This window comes from Neofelis nebulosa, chromosome 2, assembly GCF_028018385.1.
Source record: "Neofelis nebulosa isolate mNeoNeb1 chromosome 2, mNeoNeb1.pri, whole genome shotgun sequence".
NCBI lineage: Eukaryota > Metazoa > Chordata > Mammalia > Carnivora > Felidae > Neofelis > Neofelis nebulosa.
Genome location: NC_080783.1, coordinates 150436927 through 150464072, shown reverse-complemented (window position 1 = coordinate 150464072; position 27146 = coordinate 150436927). Strand labels below are relative to the sequence as shown.

At 34.7% G+C, this 27146-nt stretch overlaps 1 protein-coding gene and 1 pseudogene across 2 annotated transcripts in view; both read right to left on the bottom strand.

Annotated features, from left to right (window-relative positions):
• Positions 1 to 271: 271 nt before the first annotated feature.
• The window catches only part of SYDE2 (synapse defective Rho GTPase homolog 2), a 52274-nt gene continuing 25399 nt past the window's right edge, over positions 272 to 27146 (bottom strand). The window contains exons 5-8 of one of the 2 annotated variants that reach the window (XM_058716764.1): positions 11609 to 11790; positions 8401 to 8629; positions 2954 to 3001; positions 2277 to 2389 (exon numbers count right to left, since the gene is read on the bottom strand). In XM_058716764.1, coding sequence (XP_058572747.1) covers positions 2991 to 3001; positions 8401 to 8629; positions 11609 to 11790 — 422 coding nt within the window. In that variant the 3' untranslated portion in view covers positions 2277 to 2389; positions 2954 to 2990. Of the gene's footprint in view, positions 2390 to 2953; positions 3002 to 8400; positions 8630 to 11608; positions 11791 to 27146 lie in introns of both variants that reach the window. The other variant, XM_058716763.1, reaches the window with a different exon arrangement.
• Positions 14336 to 26246, bottom strand: LOC131498781 (CBY1-interacting BAR domain-containing protein 1-like; annotated as a pseudogene).

Sequence of the window (27146 nt, the reverse complement as noted above, 5' to 3'; positions counted from 1 at the left end):
CAGTTAGGACTCGGTGATCCAGACAAAATAAATGCTTAGTATTTTCTATTTAAGACAGCAGAGATGAAACTATTCCCATCCAAATTTATATAACAAAATAAATCTGGCCTTTAAGGTATTTCAGATTCTGGAAAATTCAATTCTGCACAAAAAGGATTTGTTACATGGATTTATGGATAACATTTGATTGTCCAATACTTTAACATGTTTAAAAACAATGACATTAAAATAAGTGATCCTTAAAATCATGATGATAATTAATAGCATGACACCAAGGTTATAATTCTTTAATAAAACTTTTACATTTCTGGAACAACTTATTCAATTCATACAATATACATGATATAGCAAACAAAGTCTTCCTATAAAACATTTAAAGTACATTTCTTTTGACTGTTTACTCTAGATATATACCTGTCACAAATTCTTTTGGTATTCTTCTGAATTGTTATACAAAGCTTTAAAAAATGAAATTTTCATATAAAAATAATTATTTATCTGGCTTTTTAACAACTGAGTTTTCAAATTAAATAACAAGGTGTTCTGTTTATCAGTGTATATTTAACACAGAAATAGTTAAATACTTTAATATTTAGAAAAACATCAAGAAGTGTTTTCTACTGGCTGCTACATCTTTAAGTTGGTAATTCAAATTTTATTTATAATTTTAAAATTACATGTTCTGTGGGTATAAAAGTTTAAAAAAATACATTCCAATTTAATAAAAAGTCTTCTAAATTTACATTTTTCAAACACTGCTGTGACTGCTATAATGCCTATCTGGTGGATACACTTAGCCAAAATAAGTTATTTTAAAAAATCAATAACATGGACTATGCCGGCAAGATTTCTTTAGATACCTATGAGGGCAATTACAAAGTCAATGTTATCAATGTACTACTACAAATAAATAATACATTTAAAGCACAATTACTCTGTTTTAAAAAAGCAGAACATAAAAATGCATAGAATAGGTAAAGATTTTTGAAGTGTAAATCACTAGTGCAGAAATCTGGGCACTTAATCCCTTAAGAAGTTAGAGAATTTCAATTTAAAAGATGACTTCTCACTAGGGACACTGTGACTTTCTGTGAATAAAAAAAAGAAAGTCTATTCTTTCTATTCAGATGCCTCTAGTGTTTTGGTTCAAGTGTTTCTACAGAACTCCTCCTTTAACTTAAATATTCTTTCCCTGAAAAAGACATTTGAAGCTAATAATTTTGGCCTCATGACATATATACTTTAAAGATACATGTGATTCTGTAGCCCATGCCTCCTCTCATTCTAACATCTATCCATATATGCACTTATAAATATACACGTTTCAGGTTTATAAAAATATTTAGTTTTCATAAGCTTAAATAATTACTGAATGCTAATAAGAATACATTAATATTTGTATAATTTTACTTTTATTTATAAAAAGTTTTTTTAGAGCAGCATTTGCATTGCAAATGAAATATGATCAAAGGATGCTGCAGTGTACATGGGCTCACACCGCAAACCAGACGGAGCAGCTACCACGTTCCTCTGAAAGAAACACCTGTTTCAGCTACAAAAGAGCAGTTCCTATAAAGTACAAAAACCATGAGGGGCCAATAACTTATCTGAACCTTGTAAGTGCATTTAAAAGTTATCTCCACAGAATTGGCCATATTTGTTAAGATATCCCCAAGTCCAAGTTATCTTTGCCCCAAGAAAAATTTTCTATTGAGATAAGTAAAAATCGTATTAATGACAGCGTTTTTAATGGAATCACATAAACTTATTAGAAATTAATGGAATTTTTAAAAGTAAAAAAATAAAACCATTGTGAGAGGTATAAGAAAATGAGAAAGATTGATTTAAAATTTAAAACATTACAAAAAAGCAAATAAAACCTCTCAATCTCAAACACTCATATTAAGCTTGTTTTTGTTGAGTTCACGCTCCAGATTTCCAATCAAAGTATCAATACTTTCCTGTAGATCTTTCAGATTGACTTTTCGGTCCACTGTAGATTCAATTGTCTGCATTGTCAAATACGTCTGAAATGTGTACTCTTCGGACAAGGGTACTGGCTGTTCAATCATTATATCTGGTCCATACATTTTGCTACAATTTTCTCCGTTTTCTCTGTCTTCTGAAGGGACATCATCATAATCTACGTCATTTAAATTTTCTTTTGTATTTAAAAAGTAGTTTTCTCCACAACTGCTCCAGTCGCCTGCATACCGATTGCTAACTAGACTGTCTAATCTAGTTTGCCTCGGTCTAAGTATTCTTGATGAATCAGTACCACTCAAATTTAACATGCAAGGTCGTTCTTTCTTCCTCCTCAAATAACTTAAAGAAGACTTCTGCTCTGGGAACAAATTATCTGTTGATTCTTTGACAGTTAAACGTTGCGCTAGAAACAAACAATAAATTTGCTTAGTCACAGCCATCCAACTGGTCTTTAAAAAACAGAGCTAAAGATAAGCCATTTAATAATCAACTACAAACATGCATTAAAAACAAAACATGCACACTATTTTTAAAAAAGCATTCCATAATTACCTTTTTCTAACCAGACATAATCAAGATTAGGGGCAGAAGCTAGTAGAGTGGTCAATGGTGCTAATTCATGCCATATCATAACATCCCCAAACAAAATTTCCAACGCTGATTAACTTTCTGTGCAAGTTAATTATTATCTAGCTGTAATTCAAACAGTAGTTAAGCTGGTAGCTTCTTGTATATTAAAAGCTAGAGCAAAAAGCAGGCAAGGCATGTTGGTGTACAAACAAAAAAACAAAACACAAAGTTCCTTCTTCTGCAAACATCTAAATGAGGCAAAGACATCTAAAGTGCTCACTCTAACCTTTGTGCTTTTTTGCAATTCTATTAGCAGCTGTGTCATAATTTATTTTACTAAGCAGCCCAAATTTCACTTTGATAAAATGCACAAATACTAAATTTGACCACTGGTTACCTGAGTTTGATTATACAGCATTAGCTACTAATAGTCTTCATTTATTGCCTGAAAATAGTACAGATATTTTATTTTCCCATTCTAGTTAGATATCTGACAATCTCAAATAACATTCCTCATATTAATTTCTTCTAAGAGTATGCATTGTGCTGGCCATATAGATTACCACAGATATACACATAACTTCATGACAAACCAAGGCTTCACTGCTTACCCTTTAGTGCATATTGAACAAAACATTTGCCTACGGTTCTTCTGTATATAAGATGGACTTGAATGTTGAGGCATAGCTTTTGAAAACTACCCGTAATAGTTTCCTCTTTTTGCTTATTTATTCTCCACTAATAAATGTCTCTTCATGTACACTTTCTTTCACTGAGATACTTATTATCAGTATGAATATATTATCAGTAATAACACACCCACTTTACACTCCAACATATAACAAATGCTTGCTCCTTACTGTACAAAACAAGATAATTGCAAAGTAATACAAACTTGTATATAGTGCTAGTTTTGCAGACTTACAGTGATCTTAACAGCATTTTTCAGGGGCACCTGGGTGGTTCAGCCGGTTGAGCCTCTGACTTCAGCTCAGGTCATGATCTCACAGTTCATGAGTTCGAGCCACATCGGGCTCTGTGCTGACAGCTTCGAGCCTGAAGCCAGCTTCTAATTCTGTATCTCCCTTACTCTCTGCTCCTCCCCTGCTCACACTGTGTCTCTATCTCTCAAAAATAAACTTAAAATACATTTTTCAGAGATTACATAATTTTTTGTACTTAGATTTTATTAAAATACTTGATAACTATCTATAGGTATGTTTCTAACATTTCCATTTGTCTATATTTTTATGATGGCTATTATATATAATTATGAATAGCTAAAATCTCTTGAGCTAAAATTTTCTGGAAAACAAAGGCCTGATATTTATTTTTTAAATGTTTTATTTTTGAGAGAGAGTGCATGCGAGTGTGCACGTGAGTGGGGGAGGAGCAAAGAGAGAGGGAGAGAGAGAGAGATCCCAAGCAGGCTCTGTGCTGCCAGCACAGAGCCCAAAGCAGAGCTCAATCCCACGCCTGAGAGATCATGACCTGAGTCAAGACTTAGCCAGCTGAGCCATCCAGGTGCCCCTGATATTTACTTTAAATTGATCTTTAATAACAGTATTAATATAGAATGCCCCATGCCATTAACTGAAGCAACTGCAGAATAAATAGCTGATTTTTTCCACTGCTTAATTATTCATATTCCTTTTTCTCCTCTAGCTGCTAATCTCTACTAAGTCTCCTGGCTTTTCTCCCTCATCTTCTTGCTATTCCTGTTCTTAGTGCTTAAGTGGCATGCCTGTTGTTTTCATTACAGTACTTTGCTAACCTTGAAGTAATCTGGTTTGTGATCCAACCAAAGTAAAACTTTTTTTTTTCTTTTTTAAGTAAGCTCTATGCCTTGGCAACGTGGGGCCTGAACTCATGACCCCGAGATCAAGAGTTGCATGCTCTATCAACTGAGCCAGCCAGGTGCCCCTAAGTAACGCATTTTTGACTCTGGATTGAGCCTGTCTTGTCGTGCTCCCATCTTCTGACATTCACCTTCAAAACCCAGATTTGTTTTGTTGCCAGTTACTTAAACCAAATCCCTATTCAAACATTATCGTTGTGTATTTTCTTGGAAAGGATTTAAGAAACCAATTATAGTAATATTTTTATCTTTTGGACTAAGAATTCAATTTCTGAAAAATCAACCTCACTGACTTTTTAAACTACTGATGGTGGAATGCTTTCCTATTAAAAATGCAGAGAAACTGGCTAATTTTGACCCCAAAAGTTCTGGTTTTTCTAGTACTATGACTGTCCGTCTTCAACAGAATAAAATTAAAAATGCAATCTATAAAGTTGCTGAAAATGTTTCAAAATGTAATTGTATGTACTAAGAATCTTAATTTTCTTATCTTGTTTTCTACTGGTGGATTTATATTTTCAACCATCACCTAATATTATTAGCTTTTTATCTAGAGTATAATTGCCTTATTTAATAGAATATATTGAGTGCCTCGTTAGTGCCAAGCACTGTCTTAGGACTTGGGTGTATAAGGGTAAGCAAAATATAGTCCCTGACCTCATAAAGCTTAGTCTAGTGAGAAAAGTGAAACAAAAAGGAATAGGAAAAAATTGATAGCTTTTTCCCAAAAAAACCTGCCCAAAATTTACTCATCATAGAAAATGTGATACAGCAAACAGCTAGTCTAGGAGTTACACTCTCTCTAAAGCTATTTCCCCTTCTATAAAGAGAAAGAGTGGCCTATCAGTAAATTTCAATATTCTTCTTACAACAGCAAGACCATTTTTAAAAAGCAACAATTTATAAAAATCCAATACATATAAAAGATGAAACAAAAACTGTTTTGATCAAAAGGGAAGTGTGTTTCCATTTTGTTCCCTCACCTGTTGCCAATCTGGCTCCAAAGCTGCTTCCAAAGAACCTTAGGGCTTGGCAGAAGACAATCTGAAATACCACTGGCAGGATGATTTCTACCTCTTGGTGCCAATATGCTAGGATTTTAACTGATCACTTTGAAGATAAGATTTTTCAAATGGAAAGCTCAAAGCAAATTTCACTATTGCCCCAAACGAAAAAACAAAAAATAACACAAAAGTTAAAGTAAAAACGAAGGTGGATGGGAGAAATGTGGAACCAACTCTTTTTTTTACCTCCAGAGTAGGGGAAATCCCAAAAACAAAAATATGTAAGATATGCATAGCAAGGAGTCAAACCTTCTATCTAACACATAGAGATGGGCATTTACCAAGTTAATGCGCTATGGCTCATTCTCTGTATCACTATCAACTTTCTCACGCACAGTCACTGCCCTACTGTTATTGGATGTCTGCCTTTTCTTGAATCCAAAAACAAATGATTTAGAGGGCAAAACTAACTGGTATTTACTCTCATCTTTCCGCCCTTTGTCTGAGGTACTATAACTAAAGAAAAGTACAGGTTATAGAAAAGGAGGCAGATGTTTTTTTTAATTGAAGTATAGGTGACATGTAATGCTATATCACTTTCAGGTGAATCAACTCTATACATTACACAGTGCTCACCACAATAAGTGTAGTTATCATCTGTCACCAACATTATCACAATATTGTTGACTATACTCCCCATACCATACTTTTCATCCCCATGACTTTATTTATTTTATAACCAGAAGTCTGTATTTCTCCCATCCAAGTACTAACCAGGCCCTACCCTGCTTAGCTTCCAAGATCAGACGAGATCGGGCACGTTCAGGGTGGTATGGCCGTAGACTGGAAGTCTGTATTTCTTAGTCCCCTTTACCTATATCACTCCTTCCCCCATGCCATCTCCTCCCTGGCAACCCCCAGTTTGTTCTCTGTATTTATGAGTCTGTTTCCAGTTTTTTCGTTTGTTTGTTCATTTGTTTTGGTTTTTAGATTCCATATATATGTGAAATTATATGGTATTTGCCTTTGTCTGACTTCTTTCACTTCACATGATACCCTCTTGGTCCATTCATATTGTCGTGAGTGGCAAGATTGCTTTTTTTTTTTTTAAATAGCGGAGTAATATTCCATAATTAGTATATACACCACATCTTCTTTATCCATTCATCTACTGATGGGCACTTTACGCTGCTTCCATATCTTGGCTATTGTAAAGCTGCAATAAACTTTTCGAATTAGTGTTTTCATTCTCTTTGGGTAAATACCCCATAGTGGAATTACTGTATTGTATGGTATTTCTATTTTTAATTTTTTGAGGATCCTCCATACTGTTTTCCATAGCAGCTATACCAATTTACATTCCCACCAACACTGCACAAGGGTTCCCTTTTTTCCATATCCTCACCAACACTTGTTATTTCTTGTCTTTTTGATGCTAGCCATTCTGACAGGTGTGAGATGATATCTAATTGTGGTTTTGATTTGCATTTCCCTAATGACAAGTGATGTTCAGCATCTTTTCATGTGTCTGTTGGCCATCCATTTGTCTTCTTTGGAAAAATGTGTATTCAGGTCCTTAGAGGAGTTATTTTTAAATAACATTAACCTCTGATACAGAATTAATGATAAAGAAATCAGGTACTGATAGTAAACTGTGTTTATCTCTCCAGGTAAGCAAGTTTTAATTTGCGATTAGAACAAAGATGGCTCCTTTCCCAATTCCTGATGTTTATTACAATTAAAGCAGTTGCAGGAAAAACTATAGAAAACACGTTTAAAACTTTAACCTCAGAGATCCCTTATGTTGGGCACCAAATGCAGAAATCAAACCAATTAGCCAAAGAATCTTGATTCAGGATTTTTAAATAATTAATTATATATACCAATTCAGTTAAAAGACACATTAGAAATGACTTTTAAGCTTGTGTTTGAAAGAAAGCAAAAATTTTAACTTTCCAAATTTAAAAGTTGAAGTTTTTTATTCACTTTTTAAAATTAGTTAGATGTATTTTAGGACTAAATCAAGCATTTTGTTGCACTCTGGTCCATCCTTACATGTATCATTAAAAGAGTAACAAAGAGCTAACTTTATGCAAAACACTTTGGTCACTATCTTTGATGATTTATCTGCAGAATCTTCACAACAACCCTGAGGTAGGCACTATTTATAGAGAAGCATACTGAGGGGAATTAAAGTATGTGCCTGGGCCACAATGGATCTGAATCCAAGCCTGACTCCAGGAGCCAACCACTTTTACCACTGTATGCTACATAGAGCTCCTAAGTACTTTCATGTTTGGTACTATGCAGGGTAGGGAAGGGAAGCAGGCATTACTATAGGATAAGAAAAATTTGGAACCTAAATACAGCATTAGAACATCTAATTAAACATGTATTCCTTTTAGCTCTGAAACTATATAAGAGATATAGTAGGAAAATAACTGTCAGCTTTTTGTTCTTGACTGGAACAAGGGATGGATAAGAAAGATGGAAAGATCAAAGATAACTGTCAAGTCAAGCCTGGATAATTTGAAGAATGACCATGAATACAGTAAAAATGTCAGGAAGAAGAACTGATTGAAGGACTAAAGAAGTTAATATTTACAGAGTACCTATTATGCGACAAGAACTGCACTGAGCAGCTTAACATACGTAACTCCTTATTTAAGCCTCCTATAAATTCCATAAACATTATTAAAGTCCATATGACAAAAGACGATACTGAGGCTCTAAGATGTTAAAGAACCTGCCCAAGACCAGACTGCTAATAAGTAACACAACCAGGATACAAATCCTGATCTGACCAAATCCAAAATGTGCACATTAATCTATAGGTCTATTATCAGCAAAAGCAAAAAATTTAAACAGAAAAAGCAAAATCTAGGAAATATTTTCTGCAATCATATATGGGCATATTTAGTGATTAGCTAATACAAACACTCTGCCCTTGAAAGAGAAAAGTATTTCCAGAGAATCACTTACCTGGCCAGAGTTGAAGTAAATAATGAAGAACTTCAATATGTTTTTTGAAATCCAAAGCACTTGCAAGTTCTTCTGAATCAGTAAAGACTCTGTTGTTATGGTTAGTGTCTTGCTTCTGACTTAGTAACACCGGTCCGAAGCACACAGCCAGGTTCTGGCACGTCATCTTATTCACTTCGTGATAAGAAGCCACCAATTTCAAATGATCCAGCAACATCTTTAGGGTTGCCTAAATTAAGTTAAATTACATTTCACTTAGTAAAGTCATACACAGGAGCAAATTTAAGGACACAATTTACAGCAGAAAATATAAACAGACATTCTGTTACTTTTCAAAAGATTGTTTCAAAGCTTGGACCCTTAGGTTCCAATGACATAATTTGATCGATTAGATGGTTAAAATGTATAGTCTTTATAAAGGCTCATGAATGCATTCCAAATTTCAACTGGCGTCCCTAGGAAAATATACATCAACGTTTTCTTCTCTTCCCTCCTCTAAAATGACAATAGCAAAGGCTGTGATGGAAAAGGGATTAGGTAAGAGTATTTATCTTTAAGAACAGATAAATCCTCTAGTCATAATCAGGGGACTGCCAACCTTAAACTTAGGAAGCTAACAATTTCAAACGAGGCCAGGGTCTATCATGATACAGAATAGGAAAAAGGCCAATGTGCTTAACTAACAAATACTTTAAGTAGACAAACCATGGAAAAAAGAATAGAATAGCTAGAGATGAAAAAAAAAAGTTTTTTTGTTGAAAAAGAATACTTTTTTTTAAAGTATTTTTATTTATTTAAGTAATCTCCACACCCAACATAGGGCTTGAACTCACGATCCTGAGGATCAAGGATCCAACTGAGCCAGCCAGGTGCCCCCAAAAAGAATATTTTTTAAAACTTGAAGAAACTAGTAAGGGGTGGAAGGTTATTTAGGTCTAAGCAATTATGGAAAGAAATATGATGTTTTTGAAGTACTGGCATGTGATCAATCATTTAACAAATAAAATGAGTGTATAATTTCTTCTTCATAATTGTATTAAAGAAATGAATGCCAAGTAAAACTGTAATTTTAAAAATTATTAAAAAAGAAAAAATCAAAATGACTTATTTTTAGAGCCAAAAGTAAAAAATGGATTCAGTGATCAGAAGTTCATTAGTAACCTTGGCAAAAATAAGTCCAGAAAGATAGGGTAGGGAGCCAGATTACAATGTGTTGAGTAGTCAAGGGTGGTGAAGAAATAAGGACAGCCGAAATAAATATTCTTCTAATGTTCGGCTGAGAAAGAAAGGAATAAAGAAAGAAGAAAAGTTAGAGGAGACTGTAATTGATATTTTGAAATCAAAACAAATCAAATATATGAATCATAAAAGCAATGTCAATAATAAATATCCATTCTTCATCTCCACTCACTATACATTTGCTAACACAAGTGGGATTCTACATATGTTGACATCTTAAGGCTACTTTCAGCATACCATGCTGTGACCAACACACACACACACACACACACACACACACACACACACACACACACCTGGCTAAATATCTTAGATTTAATCTCAATAGCAAACCAAGAAATACAATTTAAAGTAAAATATTTTTTTGTCTACTAAATAAAGATGAGCCAAAAAGTGCAATTGTTGTGTCCCTTTTGAAAAGTAATACGAAAACATATTAAGAGCCTTTGAGGGGCACCTGGGTGGCTCAGTCGGTTGAGCGTCCGACTTCGGCTCAGGTCATGATCTCGCGATCCGTGAGTTTGAGCCCCGTGTCGGGCTCTGTGCTGACAGCTCGGAGCCCGGGGCCTGTTTCAGATTCTGTGTCTCCCTCTCTCTCTGACCCTCCCCTGTTCACACTCTGTCTCTCTCTGTCTCAAAAATAAATAAATATTTAAAAAATTAAAAAAAAAAAGAGCCTTTGAATGTTCACATCATTTAAATCAACAATTCCATTATTTCTACTCCAAATAAGTAATTCTAACTGAAAAGAAATCTCTGCACAAAAATATATACAAATAGACTCAAAACCTAAATACTATACAAGAGAATAGTGATTAATTATGTCAAATCCACTCAATGGAATATTATGAAGCCTTTTTAGAAAGGATGATAATAGCAAGAGCTTTAGGACCAGAAAGACCTATAAATTCAGGTGACAGACTACAGCACTCATAAAAGCTATATAACTGGAGCAGGTGATTCAAATTTCCACTCATTTCCTCACGTGTAAGTCAAATGATACCTGGCAATCAAATTTTACCTGGCAACGAAGAAGGAATATGTCTACCCCCTCATTCCACCCTTCTAATTCTGCTTACTTCTTTGTAGTTGTTCCCTTCTTCTCACCCACAGGAGTATACTTACTAATCTAACTGGACCGAGCACAGGGAAGGGGACAGTAAAGGTGAATGAAGTTTTGGGGCTTAATATTTTCACACATTCACTCTTGCCCTTTCTACCCTCACGTAATAAGAAATATAGGCAAAGTTGACCTCATCTGGACAAGCTCAGCCATCTCTCTCATTTTCTCTTTTGTTCTAAGGAACAACAGTTAAAGTTAGGTTGAGACTGGTTCTGCAGACCCAGCTACCCTCTTATCTCCTCTGGTCCTGAGGATACTAGTCCCAAGATTTAGATTGTGAGGAGGTAAATGGGAAGACGCAGGAAGGAAAGCGATGGTGGTGGTGAGGGTTACTTAAGTCTTAAGGCTAAGCCACGTACACTGAAACAGTTACCATATTTTTCAAATACTAAAAGGAAATACATTAACTAAGTCTTAAGGCTAAGCCACGTACACTGAAACAGTTACCATATTTTTCAAATACTAAAAGGAAATACATTAACTACATATAGTTAATTAACTAACACGTTAATTATTGTTGCCTTTGGTTATTGATAATTGCAATTTTCCATTTTCTTTACTATATCTTCTCAATTTTTCTATAATAAGCATATATTATTTTAATAATAAGGTAGCCATACTCTTTAAAAATATATAGGAAGTACCTGTGCCTAGACTAAAATTATATACAGAAAAGATAAAATTGTCATCTATATTTATGCTGTTTAAGGAGCCTTTAGTAAAGGCAGAGCTTAAACTCCTAAGTGCCACAAATGTGAAATACCTGAAAAACTATTTGTAGCTCTGTAGCTAAGTATATATTCATTAGCTGGCTTTCAGGGAAAAAGGTATACCACTGATGCTCACCCTCTCAACATCAGGCAGACAATCAAGCAGGTCAACAGTATACTTAGAGTCACTTGGGTCATTCTCACATCCACTTGATGACATTTTCAAAGGATTTTTTGCCATTGCATCTATTACAGCCTCATAAAGCTGCTTTGTTATCAGAGGAGAAGGAAGTTCTCTTAGATAGTCCTTAAGAACACCTTTAGAAAACAAAGACAGATAGCAATTGGTCTTCAAAATAAAATAAACTGTGGTAAATTATTTTTAACTGAAGTATTGTTAACCTTTAATATTCTGAAAATAACAAAAGCAACAACAAAAAACTATTATGCTAGTGAACATTTTGTATTCTTATAAATTGCCTTGGTAATTGACTTCTTGTTTTGCAACCATGTTAAAAATGCACACACATAATTTCCAATTATCATACATATTATTAGGTTTGTTACTCATAAAGTAAGCAATTCGCAGTACATATACTGTATTGATTCTGGCCCTCTATAAATGCATGTGAAACAAAAGCTGAGAAAGCAAGGCATACTAATATAATTGTAAATTATTCCAATTACATGGATTTTTAATTTCTAGACTCTTATTTGGTAAAGAATACCAATTGTCCATGTACAACATCATGTTTCATAATAGTGTGTTGTATATTTGCAAGTTGTTTTGTTTATTTATTGATGAGAAACAGGATTCTCCCTTACATTATTTTGTAGATTTTGGGGTTGTATCCAAAGAAGGTTGGATCAAAATACCTGTTTGCATAAACTGAAATCACATCTTCCTGCTATGCCATCAGATTTTTAAGAGTGGGGTTGGGAATTTTGATAAATTTGGAGTAACTTATTTTGGGAAAGAATAAATTTTAAATGTTTTCTATTTTCTTCTTCTAAATGAGGCATAACTGACATACAAGGGTAAATCTTAAAAGTTCTCATCATAGAAAAAAACAAATTCTAACTATTCATGGTAATGGATTTGTAACTATGTATGGTTAAGTAGACTTTTTGTGTTGATCATTTCATAATACATACAAATATTGAATCACTATGTTGTACACCTGAAACTAATATAATGTTATACATTAATTATACTTCAATAGGAAAAAAAGTGGTCAAAAGGCCTTGCAAATAAATGAGTTATATAAATATATTTCCCCTTTAATACTCTTATGTGTCTTAAACATATTTATGAGTGGTTGGATAATCTCAAATGCTACAGCGTTGTATGAGGGGGAAAATCATTCTTAATATCAAATAAATAAAACCAAAAGCCAAGAAGAGAAATCATCACACTTGTCACTATAACAAGAGCGAGGGAAGTCAATTCCAAACACACCACAGTGGTCATGAACTAAGAAAGATCACCTATGGTACAGGAAACAGGAAAGTGTGATTTATGGTTGTGATTTATGGTTGATACATATAAACAAGGTAGGTAAGAAACTGGCTAAAATCTACAATGTGATCACAAGGGAGAACAGGAGATTTTCGGACACCAAAAACCTAAAACTAAACAATATCGATTCAGAACATGCTCTCAGCTAAACTGAGAACTTAGGCTGCTTTTTGTGGTTATCCCAAATGATTTTATGAATTTCGTAATTTTTATATGCCTGACTGGTATCCATGAAATAACAAAAGTACAATTCTCATCCAAAGAAACACAAGTATTGTACTTACTGAAAGGCTGTAGCAAATTGATTATTTTCAAGAATAAAAATATATACTCTTTCATTAATTAGATGGCGGTTTAGTAAAATGTTTACAGACTTGTAATGATTTATGGTTTTCCATGATGTTTTCTTAGGCCACATTCCACCAAATTGCAGATTTCAAGAAACTGTAGTACTGCTTTATATGCTTTAGTGTAATAGCATCTTCATTTTAAAACCAGAATCAGGCTGAATATGGTTTTCACATTTATGTGAAGCTAGAATTTATGCTTTATGTAGTTTTAAGACACTGATATCCTAGTGTCCCATTACCTTTAATCAAAAGTAATTACATTCTTGTTGAAAAGTAAATTATGCATCAAATAAGGAAACTTCAGGTTGTAGTAAAAGGGAAAAACAGTACAGAAAAAAAAACCTATCTTTTTGATAAGACTTTATGGAACAGAATTTGTATTTAATCAGAATGACTAAAGACCCTTTTTTGGTGATGAAAGCAAAAGAAGCAAGTGGAAGTGTTAGATCTCTTGGTTTTTTCATCTACAGTATTTATATTGCAATCTCAACTAGGTATAGTGCATTAATATAAAATACTTTTGAAATATATCATCTTTTTTTAAAATGGAACCTATTCAAAAATCACATACTGCTAGATAGGATATTGAAATGATTGGTGTGCATTATTTTTTAAAATCTTCTTTTTTGGTCAGCATACATTTCCTTTAATTTTCATTTCCAGTAGGACTTCATTTTGAGGTTTAATGTCTATGAAGCCAGTATAAAGTTTTACAATGTAGTAATTCTGGATTCCAAGTCATTTAAGATGAAAAATGAAATGTGAGAGGTGCCTGGGTGGTTCAGTTGGTTAAACGCCTGACTTTGTTTGGCTCAGGTCATGATCTCACAGTTGGTGAGTTCAAGCCCTGTGTCAGACTCTGCATTGTGTCAGGCTGATAGCACAGAGCCTGCTTGGGATTCTCTCTCTGTCCCTTCCCTGCTCTCTCTCTCTCTCAAAAATAAACATTAAAAAAAAAAAAAAGAAAAATGAAATGTGAAATTACTTAAGAAAACTAATTTTCTTCTGTAACATCTAAGTCCTCATCATCCTCTTCATCATCATCTTTTGCTTGTTGATCCTTTATTAGTTATCTGTCCTATTGCAGATACACACTTAGCTGACAGTGATCTTTGAAGAGTTGACTTTGGATCTGCTCTGACAAAATCTAAACAGGATGAATAATATGGTTGATATGGACAATTTTGAAAAACCTCTAAATCTTCATCAATGTTTTGTATAAATTGGTAGATAGCAGTGCAGACCTTTAAAACTTTGCCATGAAGTAACATTTCAATAGTGATAAATTCTAAAAATATAGTCTTTATGTCCTTTATTTTCTGCTTTTCAAAATTGTCAATAGTTTCCTCCAGATGACGAGTTGTTCAGGTAGCATCCATTGTGGCTCTCTGCAATTAAGTTTCTGCCTTACAAAACATTTTTTTAAAGATCAAAAGTCAGATGCTCAGTCAGTTGAGCATCCAACTTCGGCTCGGGTCATGATCTCACAGTTTGTGAGTTCAAGCCCCATATCGGGCTCGCTGCTATGAGCGCAGAGCCCACTTCTGATCATCTGTCCCCCTCATTCTGCCCCTCCCCCACTTGCACTCTCTCAAAAATAAACATTAAAAAGCAAACAAACAAAACAAACAAAAAAAGATCAGAAGTCAAAGGATACAATAATATGTATTCCTTCTGAGTTAACTGATTGGCTTCCCAAGTCATTGCTATTAATGTTGCTCTGAGATCCTCTCATTTCATTTTCACAATGGTTCCATAAGCTTTCAAAGGTTCAACTACTCTGGTTTCAAGTCTTTCAACCTCTGCTTGTTGATAATACTGAAGTTTGGCAAACTAATCAGAAACGTTTTTTAGGCCCTGCTTTCTTCCTTTCTTTCTTTGTCTCTCTCTCTCTCCCTCCTTCCTTCCTTCCTTCCTTCCTTCCTTCCTTCCTTCCTTCCTTCCTTCCTTCCTTCCTTCCTGCCCTCCCTCCCACCCTCCCTCCCTCCTTTATTTTTTCAGGCCCTGCTCTAAACCTGGGGTCTCTGTAGAGGCATACACGTTGATTTCATTCACCAGTAGGTCTGCTTTGTCTCACAGTCTGGCATTTTTCCACACAAAAGCAGCAAAGATTTGGCACAGCTCTCCGAAATGTTTCTCCGCATTTGTGACAGCATCTTGCAGTTGTCTGGTTTGAGTATCCTAGTTTTCCAACCTATGCCTCAACACCCTGCCTTGTGCATGGCCGGGGACTCCGGGCTGGCATCCAATGACCTGGGCTCTGACATGACTGAGCGTGAACTACAGTGCAAGATGCCACCTCCTGGAGCCCCCACCACCATCTGATAATCTTTTCAATTTTGATACTAATATGATTCATTAGTTTCTTATGGATCCTTCCATGTTTGTTTATGTAAATATAAATAATGTATTACTATTATTATCATTTGTTACATAATAGATAGCATATCATGTCCTGTTCTGTTTCTTGCTGTTTCATTTAACATCATATCCTTGAGATCTTTTCAGTATACAGAAAGCTTCCTCAATCAGTTTTATAGCCACATCACAGTATTTCAAAGCAGCTTGCACTGGGGCCAGAAAAACAGAAAAACAGCTATTCTAACCAACAAAGAGCAATGTGGACCAGATCTAACTTCCTGCCTGTAACAACTGGGAACACCAGATAAAATATCTGAAAAAAAAAAATTAAAAAACTGTGTCCAACACATTAGACATCAAAGAAGGATAGTGATCCCTAAGGGATGGGAATCTAATGAGGTGTGCTCATAACTGCCTTATTGCCCGAAAACCTTTCCAAGTCACTGTGAGGGGGTGCAAACACAGGTAGCTAGTAGGTCCAGCTAAGTTGAGGAGAGGAAGCTAGAAGACTAAGGAAGTCAAAGCAGCTAGAGCTTGCAGGACAGAGTATTAGAGAGTAGATAGCTGCTCAAAAAAACAAAAACAAAAACAAAAACGAAAACAAAAAACAAACAAACAAAAAAACACCTCTGGAGATTCCCAAGAATCCCCCTGAGTCTCTGAGTACTGATCAGCATGTGCAGGTGAGGAAACTAACCAAGGGTGGAAAAGGAACCACCGAAAAAGATTAAAGGGAACAATTTCAGGAGCTTATACTAGCAGGCAATAAATAGCTCCTGTTCTGAGCAACCAAAGTGAAAAACTTCGTAACTTAACGATATTTGGCTATAGTACTGTTACAGCTTGAATTGTGTCTTCCACAAAAATATATTTGAGTCTTATCCCTCAGCACTTCAGAATGTGGCCGTGTTTGGAACAGGATCTTTACAGAGATAATCAAGTTAAAATGAAGTCAGTAGGGTAGGCCCTAATACATTCTGACTGGTGTTCTTATAAAAGGGGAATTTAGACACAGAGACAGACATACAAAAAGGCAAGAGGATGTGAAGAAGCAGGGGAGAACTGTGTGAAGCCAGAGAACTGGAGTGATGCATCTATAAATGAAGGAATGCCAAAGATCGCCAGCAAAAAAACAAAGGCTATGATGAAGCAAGGAAGAATTTCCCTACAGATTTCAGAGGGAGCAAGATCCTGCTGACAACTTGATTTTGGACTTCCAGCCTCCAGAACCATGAGGCAATACATTTCTGTTGTTTTAATCACCTAGTTTGTGGCACTTAGCAGTCATAGGAAACTAATATGAATGCAAAGAAGGGTTTTGCTTCAGTAGTGAATCAAAGAAATATAAAAAGAGAAGACTTATTTAAAAGCTGCTCTCTTTCTGCTTATAAGCACACCTACAAAAAAATCTAACGGTTCCCAAGGAACTTCATTGTATACTAGAACAAAGCCCAAGAGTGTCTATAAAATTAAAAAATATATATATCTAGCACCCAAGAAGGTAAAATTCACATCTGACATCCAATAAAAAATGACCATGTGTATAAAGAAGCAGGCAAATATGATCTATAATGAGAAGAAAAATCAATTGTGAACCAACCCAGAAATGACATAGCTGATAGAATTAGTAGACAAGGACATTGCAACAGTTATTATATGGTATTTCATATGTTTAAGAAGCTAGAAGAAAGACTGAACATGCCAAGTAGAGAGACAGAATGTTTGAAAAAAAGATCAAATTTCTAATAGTGAAAATTAAAATATCAGAGATTAAAAATACAATGAGTTAAATTAATATTAGCAGAGAAGATTAATGACTTGAAGACACAGCAATATAAATAACTAAAATTAAACAGAGAGATTAAAAAAAAAGACTGGAAAAATGAATAGAATATCAGTGAGCTGTAAAACAAATACCAGTGACCTAATACATGTGTAAGTCTTTAAAGGAAAACGGGAGGTAGAACATGGGTGAGTCAAAACCACAATCGTAATTGAAGATTTCAACATGCCTCTCTTAACAAGAAGAAAGAAAACACATAAAGACATGGAAGACTGGGACAACATTATTAATCAACTTGACTGCATTGGTAATTATAGCATATTACATCTCCAAACACCAGAACACACATTCTTCTCAAGGGTTCAAATGAAACATTTACCACAAAGAGCATATCCTTGACCTTAAAATAAGTTTAAATAAATACAAAAAGATTCAAGTCACATGAAGTATGTACTATGATTATAATGGAATTAAATGAGAAATTAATAATAAAAAAGTATCTGGAAAATTCTGTAAATATTTTGACACAAACTAACATACTTCTAAATAATCCATGAATCAAAGAAGAAAGAAAAAGGAAAATCAGAAAATGAGGGATGCCTGGGTGGCTCAGTTGGTTGGGTGTCTGACTTCGGTTCAGGTCATGATCTCACGGTTCGTGGGTTTGAGCCCTGTGTCAGGGAGCCTACTTAGGATTCTGTGTCTCCGTCTCTCTCTGCCCCTCCCGATCCCTCGCTCTCCCTCTCCCTCTCTCTCTCAAAAATAAATAAACATTAAAAAAAAATTTTTTAAAGGGGCGCCTGGGTGGCTCAGTTGGTTGAGCATCCAACTTCAGCTCAGGTATGATCTCACCGCTGGTGAGTTCAAGCCCTACATCGGGCTCTGTGCTGACACTGACAGCTCAGAGCCTGAAGCCTGCCTCAGATTCTGTGTCTCCCTCTCTCTCTCTGCCCCTCCCCACTCACACTGTCTCTCTCTCTCTCAAAAAATAAACATTAAAAAAATTTTTTTTTGATTAAAAAGTATTTGAACTGAGTGAAAATGAAAACAAAACACATCGGAATTTGTGGGATGAGGTTTAGAATTTAGAAAGAAAGCTATAGCACTAAGTGTTTACATTAGAAAAGAAGGAAGGTCCCAAATAAATGATTTCAGTTTCCCTTAAGAAAATAGAAAAAAGGGAGGAAGTTATACTCAAAGTCAGCAGAAGAAAAGAAAATATAAAGATCAGAGTAGAAATTAATGAAATAGATAATAGAAAGCAATAGACAAAATAAAATCAAAATTTGTTTCTTTGAAAAGATCAACAAAATTGACAAACCTTCAACTAAGCTGACCAAGGAAAAAAGAAGACTCACATTACTAAAATCAGTAATGAAAGAGGGCATCACTACCAACCTTATAGAAATAAAAAAGGATTATAAGTGAATATTATGAATAACTATATGGCAATAAATTAGGTAACTCAGATGAAAGCTAGAACTCATAGAAAGAGGTAAACTATTGAAAGTGACTTAAGAAGAAATAGAAAATCTGAATATATTTATAGTTAAACAATTTCTTAAGTTTATTTATTTTGAGAGAGAGAGAGAGAAAGAGAGAAAGCATGAGCAGGGTGGGGGCAGAGAGAGCGGGGAGACAGAGAATCTCAAGCAGGCTCTGTGCTGTCAGTGCAGAGCCCAATGCAAGGCTGGAACTCATGAACCATGAGACCATCATGATCTGAGCCTGAATCAAGAGTCAAATACTTAACCAACTAAGCCACCCAGGTGCCCCTGAGGAGATTTATAATAAGACACTGAATTAGTAATTTTTGAAACTTCGCACAAAAGAAAGCCCGGCCCCAGATAGTTTAAGTGATAGTTGAATACTACCAAATACTGAAAGAAGAACTAATAATAATTTTTCACAAACTCTTACCAAAAATAGAAAACACTTCCCAACTCATTCTACAAGACCAGTATTATGCTGACACCAAAACCAGACAAAGACATCACAAGAAAACTATAGACCAATATCGTGTAGGACACAAAACTCTTCAACAAAATACTAGCAACTAAATCCAGCAACATGTTAAAAAGGAAAAAAAAAAAAAAAAGAATATACATCAGGACTAAGTGGGATTTATCTCAGGAATGCAAAGGTTGGCTTAACATCTGAAAATCAATTCATGTAATATACTATATCAATAGAATAAAGGACAAAACCACACGATCATTTCAACAGAGTCATAAAAGTCATTGAGCAAAATTCAACACACTGTCATGATAAAAACACCCAAAAAACTTGGAATAGAAGGGAACTTCCTCAACTTGCTAAAGGGGATCTATGAAAAACTCAGTTAATATTGTAAGTAATGGTCAAAAGCTGAATGTTTTTCTCCTAAAATCAAGAACAAGATAAGGATGTTCAGCTCTTGCCACTGCTGTTCAACATTACATTGGAGGTTCTAGCCAGGGTTAATTAAGCAAGAAAAAGAAATAAGAAGGATCCACCTTGGAAAGAGAGAAGTAAAAAAATCTCTATTTGCAGGTAACATAATCTTGCATATAGAAAATCCTAAGGAATCCACTAAAAAAACAGAATAATTGAGTTTAGCAAAGTACAAGATCAATATGCAAAAATCAACTGTATTGTGTTTTAATTTTTATTTTAGAGAGAGAACATGGGGAGAAGGGCAGAGGGAGAAAGAGAGAAAATCTTAAGCAGTCTCCATGCTCAGTGCAAAGCCCAGCGTGGGAGCTCGATCTCACAATGGTGAGATCAAGACCTAAGCAGAAATCAAGAGTCAGATGCTTAACCAACTGAGCCACCCAGGTGCCCCTCAACTGTATTTCTATGCACTAAAAATGAACAGTCCAAAAAAAAAAAAAAAAAAAAGGATAATTCTATTTACAACAGCATCAAAATAATTAAATACTTAGGAATAAATTTAACAAAAGAAATACAAAACTTGTGCTCTGAAAACTAAAAATCATTTATGAAAAAAATTTAAAAACTTAAATAAATGGACAGCTATCCCATGTTCATAGATCACAACACCTAATACTGTTAAAATGAAAATACTCTCCAAACTGACTATAGATTCAACATAAAACCTATCAAAATCCTATGCAGCTTTTTTACAGAAATTTACAAGCTGATCCTAAAATTAGTATGAAAAAGCCAAAATAGCCCAAAAAAATCTTAAAAAAAAAAAAGAACATCGGTAGCCTAACACCTCCAAATTTCAAATTTTACTATAAAATTTCATTAATCAAAACAATGTGGTACTGATATAAGGATAGACATACAGATCTATGAAACAGAACTGAGAGTCCAGAAATAAACCCTCATATTTATGGTCAATAAATTCTTGATAAGGTGTAAAGACAATCCAATGGAAAGAAAGTAGTCTTTTAATAGATTTTTGGATGGGTCATTTGCATGTTAAAATCACTTAGGACAAAGACAGGACTTTCGTCTGAAATATAACCATTGGTAAGATATCCAAATTGTTCACTGGAAGTGCCTGGGTGGCTCAGTCAGTCAGTTGAGTATCTAACTCTTGATTTTGGCTTGGGTCATGATCCCAAAGCCATAGTCTAGAGCCCTGCATCTGGCTCTGCCTTAAATGTGGAGCCTGCTTGGGATTCTCTCTCCCTCTCCCTCCCTCTCTCTCTCTCCTCTTTCCCTCGCCTTTTCTCTCTCTTTCCCTCTCCCTCTCTCCCCTGCTCATTCTCTCTAAAATTAAAAAAAAACTTTAAAAAAGTATTCACTGAATAAATGGGAATGTCCAAGAGTTCTGCAGATAATCTTAAATAGGAAAGACAGAGGCAGTGTAGGTATGCACCATGAAACTTTAGAGAGCTTTATTCTCAGAAGAGCATAAGTTTCTGTTCAACAGTGAAAAGATAACAATCTGGAAATAGTGCTGGGAAACCAAGAGTATATTGACCAGACTTCTTCCTGACATATAAGAAGAAACAGAATATGTATAAAGAGCTTGACATATCCTAACAATCAATACATGCTAGATGTACAGTGATGATAACAATAAAGCATTTTATACACCGTAGACATGTAGTAATTGTTTATTCCCATTCCTTAACTTATATCATGTGACTTTTTTTTACTACCATCATTAGTTTTGCAATCTAAACCTATCTACAGGGGCGCCTGGGTGGCGCAGTCGGTTAAGCGTCCGACTTCAGCCAGGTCACAATCTCGCGGTCCGTGAGTTCGAGCCCGGCGTCAGGCTCTGGGCTGATGGCTCAGAGCCTGGAGCCTGTTTCCGATTCTGTGTCTCCCTCTCTCTCTGCCCCTCCCCCGTTCATGCTCTGTCTCTCTCTGTCCCAAAAATAAATAAAAAACGTTGAAAAAAAAAATTAAAAAAAAAAAAAAAACCTATCTACAATGAATAGCAACATGTGGTGTAAAGAGGACAACTGAGTTACAGTTAGAAAGTGAAAACCCAATTTTCTGTAGCTGCCAAATAAAGACAGCTACTAACCCTCTAGGGCATGATTTAAAAAAATAAAAATAAAAAAAATTCCACGTGTGTTCCTTGACAAAAAGCAAGACTTGTTAGTTCTAACGAAACTTAATATGCCCTGGTAGTTTGAGACTCACCCTATAATGCAATTAAATTAAATTAAAACCTAAAAGATCTCCAGAAAAGATAATGTTATAGTTTAGTAAAACACATATTTAAAATACCATTATCCTTTGTATAATACACTAAGCAACCATTAATATAAATGAAATTTTAAATTAACACAAGTTCAAGATTACTTACTTCACTATAATTTGAGGGCAAATAAGGGAGAATTATTACTAACAAATACTAAGCACTTAAAGTCTGTTCAATGCACATTATGTTCAACAAAGTAAAAGTTATCGCTCTTTTTCTGTATGTAGACATTAGAAAATTCTATATATAGAATAATTAAGTTCATTAGAAAAATAAAAAGATTTTATAAAATGATATAGAGAGGAGGTATTTTTACTATATGGTGACATATACTATGTAACTACCTATCAATCTAGAAGTTAGCTATATGACCTTATCCCAAAAAGTTAGTGATATGAGTATCTTAAGCCATACTGCCATGTTAACATCTTTTTTTTTTTTTTTGAGAGAGAGAGTAGGAGAGCAAGCAAGCATGAGTGGGGGAGGGGCAGAGAGAGGAAACAGAGAATCCCAAGCAGGCTCCGTGCTGTCAGTGCAGAACCTGATGGGAGGCTCGAACTCACAAACAAGATCATGACTTGAGCTAAAGTCAAGAGTCAGACACTTAACCAACTGAGCCAGCCAGGCGCCCCCAACCTTAACATTTTCGAATACTTTGGGGACATAAAAACCGTAAGATAACAAGTTTGTGGTGACAGTCTTTAATGCTACAGAAACTATGTAAGGGAGACTTGGGGAAAATTTACATGGAAAAATTTATTTAGTGCAACATAGTACATCTTTTACCATGTACTTGAAGAAAATGCAGGCAATTATAGGTAAATAAAGAAGGGGTTCTTGGCTAACATCTAAGTTGCTCTGTAATAGTTAGATACGATGAAACCATATGCCTCTCACCTTCATTCAGGCACAAGGACCAACACAGGAAAATTCTACTCATCCCCATGATAAAATAGGTATCATCACACTAAAAAAAAAAAAAAAAAAAAAAAAGGCATTCTGATAACTAAAACTGCTTCTATTTCTCAGAGACTGGTCTGTAGTACCTATATTTTATTAATTCTCAATTTGCAAAATTCACTCTGTTCCTCTACCTAGAGCTCTAGCCCCAGATCTTCCAATGGTTAACTCTGTATTATATAGACTTTAGCTCAAAAGGCACTTCTCATATCAATTTTCTTCTCTGATCACTCCAACCATGGGAGTCACCAAGTTGACTACTACCTCCAATCAGTATCATTCCCATTGCCCTACTTATCATTCATAAATTACTATATCTTACTATTCATTGATTACTGATTCTCTTCCTTTACAAGAATACATATATGAGGACTGAGATACTGTTCATCTTGTTCGCTTGTCCTGGTGCCTAGAAGAATGCCTGACATATAGTAAATGACATCAATAAATATTTAGTAAGTAAACCAATTAACTTCTAGATAGGGAAGGATAAGTGATTAAGTGGACTCTCTATACTGCCTCAGTATATTTTGATTGCTAAATCTATTACTATTCCTCAGTGTTTTGCATTCCTTAGTATTTATACAATTTAGGTGTCTATGTTCAATGCAGGTAAAGAAAAACAAAAATAATTTGAAAGTTAATGTGCCAGAGATGAGAGAACATATAATACGCATGGTGGGGGAAATGCATATTTAATATACATAAATGAAGAAAATTATTAATGGTTTAAAGATAATTTTGGGGTTATTACTGATCAAGTATTCTTCTGAGCAAAATAAAAGAATTAAAGATAATTTGGGGGTTATTGCTGATAAAGTTTTCTTTTGAGGCAAAATAAAAGAAGAATTTAAAAAGAATTAAAATTAGAAAAGTCATGGTCAAATCAATGTCTAAGTATTGAACTTAGATAGTGATTGTGTAGCCCTGCAATATGATGTCTATTTTATAAAGGGCAGATACATTCAAATTGGATTTTCCTTCTTAGGAGGAAGGAAAGATTATTATTCTTTTCTAATAATCACTAAATAATAAATATTTTTACTTTTCTAATTTCTTGTTCCTTTGATAAATAAGAGCTATAAACAAATATGAATAGATTTCATACCTTAAATTTTGTACCCCATGAAAAATATAGTTGTCTAGAGCACTTCATTATGTGTTTTAGACAAACCGACTACTAAGAACACATTAAACTGTGAGTAAAGTACGGGCTGTGTGCTGACAGCTCAGAGCCTGGATCCTGCTTCGGATTCTGTGTGTGTCTCTCTCTCTGCCCCTCCCCCACTCATGTCTCTCTCTGTCTCAAAAATAAAATAAACATTAAACTGTGAGTAAACTCTATCATTCTTCATTAATATCTCATTTTTTTAGAACTACTGAATTGTTAATTATATTTCAAGTTTACTTAGAAATTTGAGTTCACATGGAACAAACACATGAGGCAACATTATTACTAGCAAATTCTACAAATCAACAATATCCTTTATACTGAGACATGATGAGACCTTGCATATAATTCATTGTAATCTCAATGATATTTGTCAGACAACTTTTACATCATTTCATTGTTTTGTTTTGTTTTTTTTTATCAAGAAAGAAAATAGGTCTAGGTTCTTTTGAAAAACAGCTTTCCTGAAATGAAAGAGTATAAAGAATAGAGCAAAAAAATACCCAATTCATAAACTATGGAGACGCTCAATTTTAGAAACGAATGATACAAATCTAACATTCATTGACCTATTGTTCATATCATCTCCACATGCTGCAAATTTCTAACTAAGGACCTTGTCTTATAGCAAATAATCAAATCAAGCCACGTCATGTTATCTTTTTAATTCATACATATTTGCACAATTTTTTTTAAGATAATGCCTCAACAAGATTAAATATTTCATTTAGTTATAGAGTGTAATTTCCTGGGAACTGCTATTTATAAAATCTCTTTAATGGATTCTTTACTAATTTTGTTAATTACATATTATTAAGGGAAAAATTCTACTTTCTTTTTTGTAGACATAATTCATTTTTTGTAGAAAGAATAAGCTTTCTTCCTTTACAAAAATAAAAGTAACCATTATCTCTGGTTTGCTAAAATTCAGAAGAAAGAAAAAGTTCCTTGATTTATTGTCTGTTAGAATTAAAATGGTTAGCATCAAAGTTTTGATTATCTAAGAGTATATATTAAATACATGAAAATATAGTCATTCAGAATTCAGAGATTGGGAATCTCAACTATTTGAAAAGCCTCAATCCTAAAAGTAAGCTTTAAAGGATTCCAACCAACAAAAACCTCTTTAATATGTGCAGGTTGAACCTTCCTCAAATTCTCTCTGAAGCAATTAATTGCATGTAAAATGACAAATCAAATTAGATAAATAATATTACAGCATGAAAAAAAATGGCAGTTAACAGTAGAGGGAAGACAAAGAACTATCAAAATACAAAGAAGATCTGAAGATACATACCAAACCATATATAGGTGAAAGGATAGGATACTGAAGATACACTTCAAAATAATCCATGTCTAGGGGAGAATCAAATGAGGTGTATAAAAGAGACAGGTTTGGTCATGTGTTGATTATGGAAGCCAGGTAATAGATAAAGAGGGTTTGTCACAGTATTCTCTCTACTTTTATATATGCTTGACAACTTTGCTAATAAAATACAACAACAAAAACAAACACGGAATTATAAGTCAAGAGTCCCTGAAGATATCGATTAGTGATAAACAATCTCATAATGGCCAAATTCAAAGGCCTTATTTCTGTTCCCATCTTATATGATCTCTCCATCAAATGACACTGCCTCATACCTTTCCTTAAACTATTGTCTTTCGTTTCTCAAACTTTCTGACTCCTATCCTCTCAATTTCTTCAGCTGGATCTTCTTTGTCTTCGTGCCTCCAAAGTTTGGAGATCCTCAAAGATCTTGTCTCTTCAAACTTTACCGACAATCACAAAGTGTTAATTACAATTATATGCTAATGACCCTCACCTCCACGTCTCAGGACTACTAGAAGTATATTTCCAATGCTATATATTGGAATATACTCACCACTTGGTAAATTTTACTATATTCTCTCCTTAGCTGTAGATGAGCACTTTTTACTTTGCCTGATATATCCATGTAGATCACCTACTAGTACCTCAAATTCAGTATATAAGTTTGAAACAAAACCCAGTTCATAGTTTTTTGTGTTTTTTTTTTTTTTTTTTTCACATTTCTCCACCAAAAGCAGTAGCTCTCCTCTCAGCTTCTTAGTTTCTGCAAATGGTACCAAATCAACAAGGCGTCAAAGTCATGCTTGTCTGGGCCCTCTCTTTCTTCATATCCTTTCAGTTCTATTCTTTCCTACTGTTACTGCTACAAGACTCCTTCAGCTCTTATCACCTCTTTGCTGGTACTACTGCTACCAGCAAAGCTAATTGGTCTTCTGTCCTCTGGTTTCTTTTAATTACAATCCGTCACATAGAGTTGCCAGATTAATATTCCTGAAGACTATCTCTCTAAAGATTTCACTCCCGTGCTGAAAAATCTTTGATGGGGGGGCGCCTGGGTGGCTCAGTCGGTTGAGGGTCCAACTTCAGCTCAGGTCATGGTCTTGCAGTTCTTGAGTTCGGGCCCCACGCTAACAAACAGCTCCGAGCCTGGAGTCTGCTTCAGATTCTGTATCTCTCTCTCTCTCTCCCCCTCCCCTGCTAATGCTCTGCCTCTCTCTGTCTCTCAAAAATAAATAAAAAAATCTTTGATGGGTCCAATCTGCATGGTAAATAAATCTGAATTCTCTATCCAAATGGTCAATGCCCTTTACATGACCTGGCGACAATCAAACTGAACTCTGATGGTGTTTTATTTATCCTTCTATGAAGAAAACGTACCTTTTTCTTTCTGCTACCCAGTAATAGCTAATTTAACATAGGTCGTATTTCCCCCCAATATTTATTGGTTGTTTGAGGGCAAGGACCATATCTTGGTACTACCTCCCCACAGAAAATAATACAATGTTTGTGAAGGAAGGAAAATAAG